Source organism: Gymnoscopelus braueri (assembly GCF_963280865.1).
Source record: "Gymnoscopelus braueri genome assembly, chromosome: 1".
In the NCBI taxonomy this organism is placed as follows: domain Eukaryota; kingdom Metazoa; phylum Chordata; class Actinopteri; order Myctophiformes; family Myctophidae; genus Gymnoscopelus; species Gymnoscopelus braueri.
Window position 1 is genome coordinate 28537337 of NC_137603.1, and position 17272 is coordinate 28554608.

A 17272-nucleotide genomic window follows, 5' to 3' on the forward strand; every position below is an offset into this window, starting at 1 on the left:
GCAGTATCATGGGCAGCGGTCATAAAGCAGTTGTTGCTTCATGTATGATTGGTCAGTTTGTGATGTCCAATGAAGAATCTATTAAGGTTTCATGTCAATTCTGTGAATAAATACATAATTCCAGCTTTTTACCTTTTTTATGGGCATTTCTTCTTCTTCAGTTACACAGATATTGTAATCTATCATAGTTTTTTAGATTATTATTATTATTATTATCTATTTATATAGATTATAGCAGATATCGTGTATCTTGATATCATTGCTATCGAGGGCCAAATATCGTCACAGTATCGTATTGTGAGTTACTCGTATCATCCCACCCCTAGTAAAAATGTGCACTGTGCACTATCTCTTCAAAGTATTCTAAAAATATAAAGATACAATACTGTATATGTGTTGTAAACAGTATGTGTGTTAAGTGTCAGGATCTCAGCTCAAGAATTGGATGCACAGCACTATCCTGTGATTAATAAGACTGTACCTTTCTTACAATGATTTATGGCTCAGTCTGACCTGAGAACATTGTGCTTTGCAGTTTGAGTCTAACCTCTAAATTATGCATTATATACTTGCGAAATTATACCCCACTACAGATTGCATGGGTGTGAGACTTGATTTGTCCCTTATTTGGCTTCACAAGCAGAATTATGACCAAGTCAAATACTTAGTTATCAGCTCATTAAGGGAATCACTACAAACCTTCTGATTAATTTAAGTAATGTGGCATAGTCTTTTTTATTAACAATATCATCTTGGGACAAGTCAAGTCTGAAGCTATTTTGGTACTGCTCACAAAACATTGTGTTTGGTCAATGGTATGAAATAATTGACTGATTATGTAAAAAAGATTTAAACAACTTATATAGTGAGCAGTTTATTGTCTCTGTTCAATCCCCACCTCAACCTTTACTACCCAAAAACAAATTTAAAGACATTTGAGTCTCATTAATTCTAAGAAATGGCGGCACAAAATCCTGCTTGTTTACACGTAAAATCTGAATGTTTATTGACAAACTATTTATTATTTTCTTTTGTCCCAACCCCTCCCTGAGAGTTCAAAGGAATAGTTTAAAATGAATCCATTGTTCTTGGTCAAATCTGAAAACATGGACACTCAAAATGCAAATCACATCAGCCAAGAAGCCTTTTGCCTTTGGAGATCAGTGCCATACTGCAGCCATTTGCTGGCCTCTGACCAGGTGGGACATATTGACTGTAGCGCAAAGAAGGTGAAGTATATTTCAGTTTATCTGGGAATATAAGCTTCACTGCAAACTGGCTATAACATCATCTGGATATTTCCTCATATTGTTATATATTTTTGAATTCCAAATGGGTAGAGTCAAGTTGAACAATTGAACAATTTGTCTTTTGTTTTTGCTTTCCGTCTTTATTGTCTCCGCCAGGCCGAAAGCGTGCCAGAGACTATGTTTTGCACCTTGTCTGTCTGTCCGTCCGTCCGTGTGCCTGTCTGTCTGTGAACAGCTAATCTCCGGCACCGTTGGCTTGATGGCAGCGAAACTGTGCACGCACACTCCCTGAGTGCCAGAGCAGAACCTCTGTCCCAAGTTTTTCAGATCGGCCTGTTATCCTACAGATTTTATCCATACATCCCTCAAATCGGTATCTCTACTGTATATCATGTGATCAAGACGGATCTGTCCGATTTTTCATATTCCATCCTGATTAGCTAAGATTGTGCTTCCAAAGTTTGCAGGATGGTCCGTTTTGAACAAAATGCCTCAAATCATGATCGCAGCGTGCGATTTCCGAGAAGTTTTGCATGCACATTCGCACTAGGCCGAGGAAGAAATGCCACTTGAAAATGTTAAAATCAGCCTCATGGTGGCTCTATGTGTTGTCACCACGGGGGGCGTGGCATAGTAGCTGCAGACACACTGGTGGGAGTCAATGTTAAGTCAACCTGTTTATGCCCCACCAAGATGTCCGCGCTACCAAATGACAATTGTTGATGCCCCCTTCAGGATTTTTTACTACGCACTATAACAGGCCGATTCGTGTTTTTACCTATAACTGCACCGATGTGTGTAAAACTTTGTATGCGCACTCCCTAGAGGCCAAGGAAAAACCTTCGTCCTGCATTTTTCAAATCTGCCTTTTATAGCGCCACCAAGAAGCCAACTTATGTAAAACACATTTTTGGATATTACTCCTTCAGATTTTATCCCAATTTCACGCAAATCAGTACACAGGATCTCTATAATCATGTGATCAAGACGGATCTGTTAGATTTTTCATATTCTATCCTGATTGGCTAAGATTGACATCTAACGTTTGCAGGAGTGGCCCGTTTTGAACAAAATGCTGCAAATCATGAACACAGCGTCCGATTGCGATTAAAGTTTGCGCGCACATTTGCACTACGTTGAGGAACAAATACCACCCTTACCCTATTATAGTGTCACCTGGATGCCGATATTTTGCTAAACCTGTTTTTATGTATTACTCCTACAAATTTTGTCCAAACATCACGCAAATTATCTCTATAGTCAAGTGATCAAGACAGATTTGTCTGATTTTTCATATTCCATCCTGATTGACGAATTCCAAACATTGCTGGCCCACAAAAAACTACCTGACCTGGCGGAGACCTGTGCTCCGAGGAGCACTTTTTCTAGTTTTAGCTGCATTGCCCAGCAAAAAAATTTTTTATTGTCACTGCAGCCAGCAGTAAGTAGATTTCTGCTACCATACACCCAACCTGACAGCTTGCCCAAATGCTGGTGCATGCTGGGTGAGATTTGAACCACTGTTTTAGCCACCACCTGCCTGCTGTTGATGCTGCTATTCATAGATTCACCTTGTGACAATACAGATTGTTTGAAATATAAAGCTCTCTTGCACAACGTTTTGGCCCAGTCTGTCATTTCTGATCTTTGTTTTATTTCATGCATTTGCTTTTTTTCCTGCCCCTTTTATGCTATCACTTGGCCCTTCAAGTTAATACAGCACATTTAGAGGTTGTCCTCAGATATTTGCCAATGCAGAAATACCCTGTAAAATCAAAGGTTCTCTATAATTCATGTGTCCTTTACTTTGACAATTTCAATTTCAGCTAGGTTTTAAATTATTACTATTTTTCACAATTATATTCTCATTCTTAAAGAAGCTGATGGTTACCTGAGTTATCACAGACGTTGTCTGGGCTCATTTTTCTTTCTTGCCTTTCAAACAGTCTTTAAAGGTAGGGTATCATATTTTTTGATTAAAACAAAAAAGTGCTTTCTGAAAAGGTTAATCAGGAAAGAGAACCCATAGATCAGCTTCAATTTTATAATGTTCCAGTTCCTATTTTGTCTGCTCATTTCTTTATGTCATCTCTTCCAATTTCACTTGTTTATCCTGTATCTTGTATGAGTTCTCTCTCCTGATTGGATAAAATTGGTATCCTGGCCTGAAAAGATCTAATATCGAAATATTGAATCGAGCAACTTAAGTAGTAGATAAATTACCCCAGAAGTGTTTTTAAAGTGAAATAGCCCTTTAAATTTGACCTTGGATCAAAGTGCTAACTTACCGCAGTTTGCTCTGTTTTGATTGAACTCAGTTATTTACATTATGAAAACATTTTAAAAATAGGACACCTTGATTATGAGTCAGAACTCTGAAAACAAAACTGAACAAGTGGTCCCAGTGATGCAGGTGTGGTTCTTTTAATCGTTTGTAAATACCATTTTAAAATGTGCTTGAGGGAAATGAAATGTAAGCCATTGACCAAACTTAGTGTCTCAGTATTGAATGCCAGTCACTGTCTTTCAGTGTTTTAAATACTTGATCAGATTTCAGGTAATTTTCCCCCTTCAAATTAAAAGACAGTATCGTGGAATAGAAGCCTTTATATATATTTAGTAGACAATGCAAACTCAACAACAATTACATTAACTCATATTGCGCTAACAAAGCTTCATTGTCATTTCTAAATGGAAGTTCACCCCATCCCCTTTGAATGTTTAGTTGGTGCTATAGATTTGACCAACAAGGGTATTATAAAAACCTGCCGCCATCCACTGAATGCTAAATACATTAAATTAAATTGTGGCCATAACTTTTCAGTAAGTTTTGATGTTATGTTGAAATGTTCAATATTACTATTAAATAACGGTTGTGTTAGTCAAGTCTTTATTTAATTTGGTTTAACACACACACGCACAAGTTTGTCAAGGTTTTATCATTGAACACAACAGTAAAATAAATTCTTCCATGTTCCACTTTCTCTCACGTATAAACACTGCTTTATATTACTGCTTGATGCTGGACACACTGAGGTGGTATGAGATGTCATAAAACCAGGCAATGCTTTAACATGCAGGATTTAGATTTATTCAAAGAGACCAACTCTAGATCCCTAATTCTTCAAAAATACCAGGGTCACCTACTAACAAGGTTATTCAACAAAAGTCTTTTGGCCTTTGGGGAGAAAACAAAAGATTTCATTATTTAGGCTGTTTGTATCGCTGTTCGGCTGTCTCCAGCGATGGCAGTCCTCAGCCAGTGCCTTGGAGCCGCTGCTCAGGATCTATTTCTAGGTCCCTATCTTGGAAGGACGCATGCAGGTGTTTTTTCTTTGCCAGGATGAACAAGTTTAACAGGTTGGATGAGCTGGGGAGGCCATTGTAGACCCCCTGAATCAAGAGCTTGATGCTCTGCGGGTTCCACTTCCAGATGTCTTGCCAGGTGACATTCCGCTCCATCGCCTGTTCCCATTTTATCAAGGCACTGTTGTCGCACTGTGCGACACTGTTCTACATTGTCGCTCTTCCTAGTCCTAGTGAAGCACGTGTAGCAGAGTGGCTCAGAGCCTCTGCCTGATGAATAAAAAGCCTAATATCTCCCCCGGCCAAGGGGGGAATTCCCCTTTTAGGCTAGTGGTTAAGATGTTGTTTCCACCTGGGAGACCCGGGTTCGAATCTCAGACGTTACACACACATCAAGCTTTCCTTCCCGTTGTCATACGGCATTAAGTTGAGCACTTGAGTCCGGCTCTGCTTTTGCGCCACACTCCCAAAAAGGGCCTAGTGCCTCAGCCAAGCTTCTGCCTTCTGACTGACTCGGCTGCCCTCCTCTTACTCCCCGTCCTCACGATGTTCATTTTATTTTCTTTACAGGCCTGCAGTTGTGCATGAGCTTAATTTCAATTAGCCCAATCCTCTGGAAAGAGACAATGAGACAAAAACAGATTGAGAGCCCTACAGTTGTGTTTTCTGCAGACTGTAGCACCTTAAAGGAAGATATCTTCGTGGCCTTCATTTGTGCAGACCTTTTTAAACACATGTTTTTACAAAAGCCATCTCTGTGGGTGTTTGTTTGGGCATGTTGTAACCAACATTGCTGCTAGCTACAGTACCATCTGTGGTTTATGCAATCCAGCCACAAGCAAGTTGTACAACAGCCTTTAATTCCCATAGGAGAAGGATTTACAGTACATGCTTGAATCTGTATATATTTGGTGTTTAACCCAAACAACAGATGATGAAAGCAGAGTAACCAGGAAAATCGATGTCCTGTGATAGCAGTTGAAAGAGCTGTATTTGTTAATCTAATCCGATTCATGATAACCTTATAGAGATTGTTTAATGCTTAATAATTTACATTACAGAGCAGCAAAGAATTTGTTGTAGCTGTATTTATAGTGAGGTAATTCTTGTGCATGTTGCATTTAAATATACATGCTCATGTAATCTGTATTTGTAGCACAAATGTGCATTCAAACGGTAACCTATAGAGAGAATAAAGTATATTCCCTGTATTCAAGAACCAATGCACTAATAAAAAATGTTTTTCTTGAAGTGTGAATACAGAAGTGAAGTTGCATTTTGTGTACAATTACTCCATGTGATTTTTTTTCTTTGGAAGTTGACACTGAGCCTTAAAGCTACAATCCTGGACTTATTTTAATGAATAAAACATTATTGTAACCAATTTGTATGGTTAATAATATAACTAGTACTGTGCATCATGATCTTTAGGGGTGAGAGATGGTCTCCCTATTATTGCATCGAGAAATGTCAACCCTGGTGTTCGGTAGGATACCAACTGGTTGACAATGTCAATAAAGTTATTTGAAGTAGTCTCAATTGGACCCTAGATGCGCCGCCTTCTTTAGTGTAGTTTGGACAGCGGCGCAATTACCTCTCTCCATCTCGAGGGACAGACTACGGGCATTAAACATACGGATTGTAGCTTTAAAAAAGGTCATTAGACCACACATTTATATTAGACATGAGCAACTTTCCTTGCCTATAAGTTCTAAATGCATTCATGTCCACCACAGCCTGAGTTAGATGTTGTCTGCTTGCATGCAGTAGCCCCATGTCAATGGAACCTGTATTAATGTCAACTCTTTGTAATCTTACAGTATAGAATTGTTTGATGGTTTTTCATTTTAGCTCCATCTGTCAACATCTTTGTTCATTAGCTAATTCCGTTTTATCCTTGTCAATTAAGCAGTCCATTTGCATGCTCAAAAAACATACTTGTCCTGTCAAAAACTTGATATAATCACTAATATTAGTTTTTGAATGTTTATTGTGCCTTTCTTTCCCTCCAGCTCTGTTCAAGCTAATAAATGGCCATGCTCTCCAGAAAGGCCTCATCATTCTAACTCCTTCTATAATTCAAGCCTGCCATTTAACCACTTTCAACCTGGCCTCCCCATTTTGGGCATGTCATTATCTTAAGAAATAAATAACAAATAGTATAGCTAAAAAATAACTGATGTACAAGCTCACAACACGTTGCATGACGACTTGTTGTGACCTTGTAGATCATTTATTTTAAGAATATAGGGCTTAAGTGGTTAACTTGCAAGTGTCACACTTTGCATCAGGTCCAAGATAACTATTGGAATGCTTTTAGAATTACACACTGAAACCAAAGGAAAAGAACTTGGACAACAGTTCCTTTTACTCTTTTTGCCCTGTTTTGTTAATATTTTTGACAAATTCTTACACTATTTTTAATGTTCAGCATTTTATTGCTCATTCGCTGTCTCGTTTGTATTCCAGGAAGTTCCCTCTGAAGCAGGGAGTGTCTGCATATAAAATGGTCTGCAGTTCTCTGCTTCATAGGTCAGAAGCTTGTTTATTTTGTCTCTGTGGCTACATGCAGTCCCAACTAAATTATGTCAACCTGTATGGCAAAAAGATCCAATTGGCATGCATCATCTTACACACATGTAATCCTGACCTTTTTGCATTCCAATACATGGATGAATAATGGCAAATGTTGTTATCAGTCTGATAAATATCAACAAAAAAAATGTTTTCAATTGCATTTTGATTTAATCTACTAAATGTCTGTCACAAGTGGCCGCAAAATATTTATTAATCCTGGCTATCATTATTCATATTTTGGCAAACATTCTAGCACCTTTCTATACCATTCCCCACACACACATACACACACACACACACATACACTCAACACACGATGCAATACAAATTTGGATGACTGAAAAAAAAAAGAAAACAAAGTAATCACAGACAAATTTCGCTGCTTAAATGGGACTGCTAGCCAGCGATGGTTGAGATTCCTTTACTGACTGTGTATTTGTATACACTGTAGATGCCACCGTTGTCTCCTCTTCTATGACCATGGGAGACCACCGCAGTGCTTACCCCACCTCTTCCAGCTCCACCGTGCATTCCACTACCTCAGCCAGCGACCAGATCCCAGCTCACAGCAGCAGCAGCAGCGTTGATCCAGAGGACAACCGGAGTAGCAGAGTGGTGCCAGAGGTTCTAGCGGCTGAGGCTGGGAATGGCAACAGCGGGAATGCCAGCAACTGCAGGTCCAGTACGGAGAAAGGAGCAGGATGTGGATCCTCAGGGGGAGGAAGAGGGGGTTCATCTCAGGAGGCTCAGCAGCACCACCAGATGACCCCCTCCAAACGACGCACCGTGCTCAACATCTCGCCTCCGCCAGAAGACCTGTTTGATGACAGCCACATGTCCTGCCAAGACGGGTCGGTCCTCGACTCCGAGCAGAGCAACAGCATCTGGATGGAGGACTCTCTCTCCAACTTCAGCATCCTCAGTTCCGCCTCTTACAATGACAACACGGAGGTGCCGCGCAAGTCCCGCAAGCGCACCCCTCGCCAGAGGCCCGGCCCCAAGCGTGTATCCGCAGAGGAAGCCAGCATGGATGTGTTTGATGCAGACAGTGCCAAAGGGCCACACTTTGTTCTGTCCCAGCTAGCGCTCGACAGCAAGGGCTGTTCCAAAGGAAGGTTGGTGCACCAGTGTTTCTGTTAAGGCTAAAGTATCTACTGTACCGCTGACTTTGTGTCCTTGTCCTTCTATATCTGATTCAGTTTTCATGAGAACACTTGATTATGTTGATCTATTATTGATAACCTGAAGAAAGGTAAAAGGAATATAAATCATTTAGTACATTTAATGTTGAGGTATTTTAGTCGCAGTGGCTGATATTCACTTTTTGGCAGTTGGAAATAATACAGGCCAGGCATTGGGTTGTCAATCTGAATTACTGCTTAGCTTGTACTAGATGGGTTTCCTCGATTATGGCCATAGAGCTCATTGTAAGAGTAAGTGTTGAGGAAATGAAACATTGTGCCACAGACGGAAATCTTTGATAAACCACAGGCTCTACTCTTCCTACTACTTTCTGACTGAAGAGGACGGGTTAGATAGATGGGGAGTGGCAGGATACCCAAACATAAACAATGATCAGCCACGATGAATCACACTGAGCTCTTTCAAAGACTGAGGATAAACAGAGCAGATTAAAGAAACCGATAAGACTGAATACATGAAGAGCTCTGGTTGATAGGTGGCCACAGTTATTCCCATTCCTTGTTATAGATATTTATTTCTTATCAGCGTCATGGCTTGGCTACATCACTGAAAGCAAGTGAACAGTTTCCAAGGGCTGACAAGGTTCCTTCCAAAAAAGGGAACACACCAGCAGTTGAATGTTTTTTCCATCTGTATAGACAAACAAAATCAAGGAACAGAATGGGTTACTGCTAGACAAGGTCATACTATGACCTCTTGCTCACCACAGTGATACAGTATGTTAACTATGGGTATGGAATACAGCATTACCATCCAAAAGTAACTTGTTCTTGCCAATCTGAAATAATCTGGTGATGTTTCTACCAAACCCCTCTGTCTTTCAGCTCTCTAGATGGTCCTCAGCCCACCAGTCAGAAAGGAGGACCGCTTTCAGTGCAGTACCCTCAAAAGTGTGAAGGGAAAGAGCTGAAGATCTTAGTCCAGCCTGAGACCCAGCACAGAGCCCGCTACCTGACTGAGGGTAGTAGAGGTTCAGTCAAGGACCGCACTCAGCAGGGATTTCCCACTGTAAAGGTAAACTTTAAACTAATAGTGTAGTTTGTAAATGTGTTAGTTACTGATTTAGATTCTTTTTTTGGTTTTTTTTATGTGCCTTTGGCCCTTTGCCTCTCCTTCATCAAACGTCACAACCAACTAGCTTCAGGCTCATTGTTGCAAAACTCCTCACTGAGTAAACATACTTAAGTTAGTGATTCAGTGAATGTTGGAGCTTGTGTAGAGACAGGTATGTGTTGAAACAGATCTACCTCCAGGCATTTTTATGTCATTAGAAATCTGGTGAGGCAACACACAATCACAATACGGTAATCTAATACAAATAGTTGGTTGTTGTTAGTCATAAAATGTGGTCAGTCATTTCTGTTATCGGCTTTTAAAGATCACTATACCAAATATTCGTGTTTTTCATTCATCTTACGTTTGTTTACATTTTTATATAATGTTAAAAGCTTTCCTTTTCTTTACACTGTAGATGTGTCAAATGATCATTTATTTTTTGTCTTTTTTAAATGTTTATTAAAACTCACAGTGCAGTCTTGTGCCAAATAGCAACAATAACGTATAATGGACGTGAAAATATTTTTTATTTAAAGAACAGTTAATCAAAAATCGGTTTAATCGATTATAAAAAGTAAACGATAATCGATCATTTAGAAAATGGTGAATATAGCAGATCTAAAAGCTCACAAAGCACATCGCAACACGTGAGCTTGTAGATCCACCATTTTCACTATTTATGTATGACGCTGTTGTGCGGCTAAGTATGAAATAACATTTAAGTGGTTAATCATGACATATATTTTATATATCATTTATATATATAAAAAATATATATATTTTAAAAACACTTCCCGATTATTAAATCAATTAAAAAATAGAATAATCGCTATGTAAATAATCAATAGTTGCAGCCCTAATATTTTCTAATGTGAATTTCCATATCATACACAGCTGGAGGGAATAAATGAGGCGGTGGCATTGCAGGTGTTTGTGGGTAATGATGCTGGACGTGTGAAGCCTCACGGCTTCTACCAAGCATGCAAGGTGACTGGACGGAACACCACGGCCTGCAAGGAGATAGACATTGAGGGCACAACTGTTATTGAGGTGTCCTTGGATCCCAGCACCAACATGACATTAGCGTATGTGCTTTGCTCGAATGTACACACAGTACTTGAACTGAGCTTTAATTCCTATTTTCTTGTTTGAATGAGCAAATCATTGCTGTCGGGCAGAAACCTTGTATGTCTAAAATGGGGGGGGGGGGGGAACACAGGACATTATCCTGTGTTCCAAATGGAACCAATGTAGTTACTTAGTCACAAGCACTTGTTAATATTTATCAACCCTACAGGCAGAGGTTTAACCACTTTTCAATCTGGCGTTCCTATTTTGGACATTTTCTCAAATTATCAAACCATTTGCAAAAATGGCAAAACTAGTAGATCCACAAATCACATGTCATATCATAATGCATTGTGAGCTTGTAGAACGCCTATTTTTGCTACTTTTATGTAATATAATATAGGGCATTAATTTAGGAAAAAAAGAAAATGAAATATGGAGATTCAAGGTTTCTACTCGAGAGCAAAGACATACAAGTTTGAATGTTTGCGTTGTTTTTTTCACAGATTCAGCCCCTACTTAGAAAGAGCCTGTTTGAATAATTGCTGTTACTTATTTAGAATGAAAGTTAACAAGTAGTCCAGCTACTGTATAGAGCTGCAGATGGAGAATTGTTTTAGTCAGACAGCAAGCTTTCCATACTGACTGCGGTCTTCCTCTGCAGAGTGGACTGTGTTGGGATCCTGAAGCTCCGTAATGCCGACGTAGAGGCTCGCATCGGCGTGGCCGGCTCCAAGAAGAAGAGCACACGTGCTAGGCTAGTGTTCAGGGTCAACATCCCCCGTCCCGATGGATCACTGCTCACGCTACAAACTCCATCATGTCCCATCCTCTGCAGTGAGTGGTTTTGTATTATTCAAGAAAGTAAACTGACATTACATTTTTTTTTTTTTTTATGAAATTATGAATTCTTAGAAAGAACGCCACAGATATTTCCGTATACATTCTTACCTATGGTTTTACCATAGTATGACAAAACATACCATTTCAGAGTGGCAAAACGGATAGCTTACGAGTAACCTACTTTAGTTAATAATTGACAGCATAAATTGAACCATTTCCTTTGAAGCTAGATGTCTCACTTCTAATGTTTAATGTAGCCTCAGGTCAGGAGTCCATTGTCTTTTGATGTTTGCATTTGAAGACAATGTGTAAAGACACCCTTCAGGTTCAAGTGCTCCTCATAATAAAGTTTAGGGTGTGGTCGCTCTCAAAAACAGGATAGACCGCTTAGGGCCACAAGAAAGTTTCGTTCGAAGTAGTATTGGGAGAATTATATTGCGAGGAGAAAGAAGGAAAGAAAGGCGTAAAAGAGCTGTGTGGACTTCTATTGTTTACCAAGTACCAGCAAGAAATCCAGGGAAACGTCTTTCTGTAAAATGTGAAATAGAAATATACCATTGGTGTGTGTGTGTGTGTGTGTGTGTGTGTGTATATATGTGCACATAATGTAACAGAGTGGTTCATGGAGATCTGTGAAATCTGTAGGGAAGACGAGGTCAGTAGGAGGAGCCTTGACATGTTTATAGCAACATTTGGCTTTTGTAAGGCTGTGGGAACGGTTTCAGTCCTATAAAAACATGAGATCTTTGTTGGTTTGTCTCTAATGATGATCTAACTGTAAAAGAAAATAAACTCAACCAGTTGAGTTTACACTGTAGCCTATTGTTAAATGTCTAAAAGGCATTGTTTGAATATTGATTTGTGAAAGAAATCAATCAATCACTCAATCAATCAAAAATGTAAATAAATATCCTTTTAGAGTAGAGTTATAGACCACCGAACCCATTGCTAATAATTGATTATATGCTCTTATCTGTTTGGAAGTACCTCAGCTCTATAGCATCACAAAGTTTTAATTGTTTGTCTGACACATTCCTGCAGGTCACAGGAAATCCAGAAAGAATGTATGGTTCAGGTGACAATAGGACAGTTAATGTTTAAAATCACTTCCAAATATCTCCAGTATCCTGTGTTCACCTGGTAGAGAGGGGACACATTTCAAACAATGCGCTCTAAAATACTAATTTAGCATTGAGGACACCGAGGCTATAGTAACAATCATAGTTAGCTGGTTCATACATTTCTGATTAATTATCTTAATACTATGTACATGTAGCAATTTTAATAATTAACTAATTACACATAGTTACTTTTTAAGAAGAATTGCCATTAGTCTGATAAAGTTGAATGGTCTTACATTGTTGTTGAAGTTATGCCTTGTTTGAGTATTGTGCGTGTGATTGTAATTGCGCAACCAAACACACACATGTGCCCACACACATTTTATTATTCCTTGTCACTCACATTTTACTTGCAAACGAAGTAAACATGATTTGTTTCCCCAAAATTTGCCTTCCAAGAAATCACAAGGTAGATTTAAGAATTTAGGTCAAGTTATTTTTTTCTGTTGGCAATTCTGAGAAGTAGCATTTGTGCCCCCCTGGAAATTGCATAAATAGAAAAGCAGAAGTTGGGGTCTTCTAAACTGCTTTATTTGCCTTTTCTACAGCCCAGCCTGCAGGGGTGCCTGAGATCCTTAAGAAGTCACTCCACACTTGCTCAGTGAGGGGCGGAGAAGAGGTCTTCATCATTGGCAAGAACTTTCTCAAAGACACCAAAGTCATATTTCAGGAGAATGTTTCCGGTAAGAAATCAATGTTTGTGGAAAATATTCACATGTTCCATTCTCAATGATCTATGCTCCCCAACTAACACTGCATATCTTCACTGCCCTCCAGATGAGCAATCATGGAAGGTAGAAGCTGACATTGATATGGAGCTGTTTCACCAGGTAAGACTTGAATGTTCAGTTTTCATTTTCGTTCCAAAGGATTAATACTGTTGACTATGGAGGTGATTACTGTAGATAGAAGCAGCCAGTCTAGATTTGCATGGGGATTAGATGTAATCATCTTAAATGGCTGCTTGTTCAAAGGTTTGAGTGGGCTCATTGTGTTGTGACCTAATTACTCTGAGCCACAGACGCTAGTGTGAGTGTGTCTCAATAGCCTTTTTAAAACCTTTGCCCTTGTGAACAGAAGGGTCAGAAGAAGGTGAGCATGGACTGCATGATAATTATGCCTGAGGACTAAAGCATTAGCTGACTATGATGACATTATTTACTATGATGACTGATTATGTAAATAATCAGACATTTTACTCGCTGTACTCGTTGTCGGGTGGAAACCTTGTATGTCCAAAACTTTTACCTTTCAGGAAATGGAACGCACGTTTTCAGAAATAGTGAAAATGCATCGTAATGCAACGTATTGTGAGCTTGTAGATTGGCTATTTTCACTAGTTTAGCTTGACACTCTTGTATGATGTGGCATTAAATTACGAAAAGTGTCCATTCTTGTGTGACTGTAACTGTATTTTCCTTTTGATTACTCCAAAGAATCACTTGGTAGTAAAGGTTCCATCTTACCATAACCAAGCCGCCACGTCTGCAGTGTGTGTGGGGATTTATGTGGTGACGAATGCTGGAAGATCCCATGATGTGCAACCTTTCACCTATACTCCAGATGCAGGTTTGCAGTAGTTTTTATCATTTGCAATTGTGTGTGTTGAGTGTTTTGGTTGAGATTACTCAAATAAATGACAACTAGAGTTACAAATTGTGTCAATGACAAGCAGTTGGTTATTGGTTTCTGAAATGTAAATATTCAAAATATAAAGTGTTCCTATGTCCATTTGTTAGCAGCTTAAAGTTAAAGTCTTGTTCACTTGACACTCGAGTCGTGACTGTAGTCAACCAACAATCGATGGTGCTTAAAATTGTCCATAAAGTGGGACAGTGCAAAAGAAAAGAGCTGTAAAATCTTAATTGATTTTACATTTAATTTTTTTCCCTGATTTGTGAAAACATAGTGGAATTCACATACAGTACTGTACATCATTAAAGAAAGTATAGTCGGATTGCAGCTGGTTATACATTAGTTATTATTTGAAGGGGGTTTTGAAGTAGTGTGATGCATGTAGCGAATAATAAAAATACCCATGGGATTGATTAGCTGCTCATTTCACTTTAACTAAATGTCTTAATTACCTTTCATATATGCACTCCCAAAACTTTCAAAAAGGGGGACTATTAATATTATATTAAAAGTTACTCAACAACACCATCTACAGTACAATAGGAGTCTTGGCACAAGAGCCCACATCAACTCAGGCACAGTGTATTTTGACCCCGTTTTCTACCATCACTTTTATTTGTCACAACGTGCTTTGGGCACGTTGGCACAAACTGTGAAGAACAATAGAGTTGAAAAATAATGATGAAGATAATGAGGTGATTATATGATACCAGACTTGGTCAAATTCTTTGCACAATAGTGATTGTTTTTGATTCATTTTTTTTCTTGTGTGCTATTGCAGTCAAAACAGATGTTTCTGTGAAGAAAGAGAGTTCCTCTGCAGGGAAGCCCTGTTCCTATGATGAAGGAATTAAAGGTGATTTTTGTTTTTCAATTGTTGTCGTTCAGTGCATACATGATGGTTACTTCTATTTTAGCTGTGGATATTGTTGACTGGATAACATGATTGTTACTTCTGCTGTAGCTCTGGATATTGCACAACAATGCATTCTCACACTAGAGCTTTAATCGGACCAAAACAATTGAGCCTGATTCCTGCCCAGCCCGACAAAGTTGCGCTCATTCAGTTTTTCAAAGTGACTGTCCCACTCGGCAGTTATCGATTTAACATATTAATTTGGAATGCGCAATTCACAAAAGTACACCCTGCGTATGTCACTGATCACATGACCTCAATCAATTATCCTTTTCTAGGCAACATAGAGGGGGGGGGACTTTTTTCATATTTCCACACAACAGCTCCAAGGTGTATTAAAGACATAGTTCAATGTTGAAAATGAGTGGTCTTCCTCATTAACATTTACTTTATCCTGTTGGATTCTTTCAACATTATACTCAACATATGCTTCATAATGTTGCTGGCCGCCACGGAATCTAATTAGGCTATTGTCAAAAAAGCGGTTTAAAGGGTTAGTTCAGATTTTGAGTATTTTCTGAAGGAAATACTTACCATTAATGTAGTGGTTGCAAAGGTATTAATTGATTGCCCGAGTCCCGTGGTCAGAGTTATGGTCCGGTTCTGATGAATATGAAGTAGTTCCGGTAAATTAGTAGATTTGGTGGGGGCCGCTCATTAAAAATAAATGTATAAAAAAAACTAGCGTCATTTGTATTGTTGACCTATTTTCGTTCAATTTCGACCCCTCTGTCACATGGTACTAATGTTTGTGTCCAGAATCACTGCGCCGCGGCAGCCTACTCACGCACAAAATAGTACCATGTGACAGAGGGGTCGAAATTGAACGAAACCTGCTCTATATGGTAGAAATAGGTCAACAATACAAATGACGCTAGTTTTTTAAATTAATTTATTCGGCCCCCACCAAATCTACTAATTTACCGGAACTACTTCATATTCATCAGAACCGGACCATAACTCTGACCATGGGACTCAGGCAATCAATTAATACCTTTGCAACCACTACATTAATGGTAAGTATTTCCTACAGAAAATACTAAAAGAATCTGAACTAACCCTTTAAGGGGAAAATGATCGATCGCTTTGTAACTCCAAGTAAGTTTCATTGAATGAATGAATGAATTTATTTGGTGATGAAAGGAAAGTGCACATCAGCACTTCCACTCATACGGCCACAATATCACCAAGGATAAAAACACAATAAAGCCATAAGGCTCATTTCCATTATGGTCCTCTAAAAAACACAGAACAGTCACAACATAACAGTCACAACATAACAGAGAAAAGTACATATCACAAACTATGACACAAGTAGCAGCATCAGGCTGTAGCAGCAGCATTTTCGTTTATAAAAAATGTAATCCACACAGCAGTAGAAAACATTTAGCCTCCCGAAAGACTGTTCCAACCTCCAGCACTGTCTCATTCTCAGTGGTAGGCTGTCTGTCTGCTTTGCTGGCTCCACACAACTGATGGCAACTGCTCTTCAGTTGCTCCTGGGTCCTAGTGTCCTAGGCTCTTAATATGAAAGGCTATTAGGCTGCGCTGCTATTATAAATGTAGCCTATAAATGTACTGCCCGTGCCCGACAAATGCCCGACAAATATGTGACAAATTCGGCCCGGCCCGACCTGTCGGGTCTTGACGGGTCCCGACTGTCTCGGGCAGAAATCTATAGCTCTATCTCACACCCAGGTGGTAGTACAGTGATGAGTTGGACAACATCTGACCAAGCGTCAGACATTTGTCGAGGATGACGTGATTAACAATTCCAAGCCGGTATGCAACTCGAATGGTGCTGAGTCGGCAGAAGTGGACACTGCGTTGCTCGGCATCAGCACTCGCTCCGCTAGCACCTCGCTCAGGCGTGTCTCACGGGCTCAAGTCTGCTTCTGATGGCATGCCTGTTTAATTTTTCTTTTTCCTATGTCTAGTTGGGACTGAGAAAGCATGTCCGCATTCCATTGTCAGTGACGGGATGCGTTGACACGTCAGGTTTCCAAATGTGGCAGTAGATTTTGCTCAACTCGTCACCATATTACAACCTGAGAATGTGTAGTGCAGACTGGATAACATACATGCGAATGGACTGTTATTATAAGTAGTCTGAAATATATTCTTTGTGTTGCTCCTGCAGCTCTAGATAGTGCCTTGATGACTCCAATGATGCCTCTGGTGAAACAAGAAGAGGTCACTCCAATGGAGATCTCCAGCAACCAAGTGTTCAAGGTGTTAATGCTTTCTTACCTACAGTAGTTCATTAATTTGCCTGTCAGTAAGAGTGTTTCAGGACA

At 39.4% G+C, this 17272-nt stretch overlaps 1 protein-coding gene across 3 annotated transcripts in view; it reads left to right on the forward strand.

Moving 5' to 3' along the window:
• nfat5b (nuclear factor of activated T cells 5b) overlaps positions 1 to 17272 on the forward strand; it is a 39633-nt gene that overhangs the window by 17413 nt on the left and 4948 nt on the right. For all 3 annotated transcript variants that reach the window (XM_080436152.1, XM_080436153.1, XM_080436154.1), the window contains exons 3-11: positions 7585 to 8248; positions 9161 to 9350; positions 10287 to 10477; positions 11125 to 11297; positions 12973 to 13107; positions 13202 to 13254; positions 13861 to 13993; positions 14841 to 14915; positions 17116 to 17207. In XM_080436152.1, the coding sequence (XP_080292278.1) occupies positions 7585 to 8248; positions 9161 to 9350; positions 10287 to 10477; positions 11125 to 11297; positions 12973 to 13107; positions 13202 to 13254; positions 13861 to 13993; positions 14841 to 14915; positions 17116 to 17207 (1706 nt within the window). The remainder of the gene's footprint in view (positions 1 to 7584; positions 8249 to 9160; positions 9351 to 10286; positions 10478 to 11124; positions 11298 to 12972; positions 13108 to 13201; positions 13255 to 13860; positions 13994 to 14840; positions 14916 to 17115; positions 17208 to 17272) is intronic.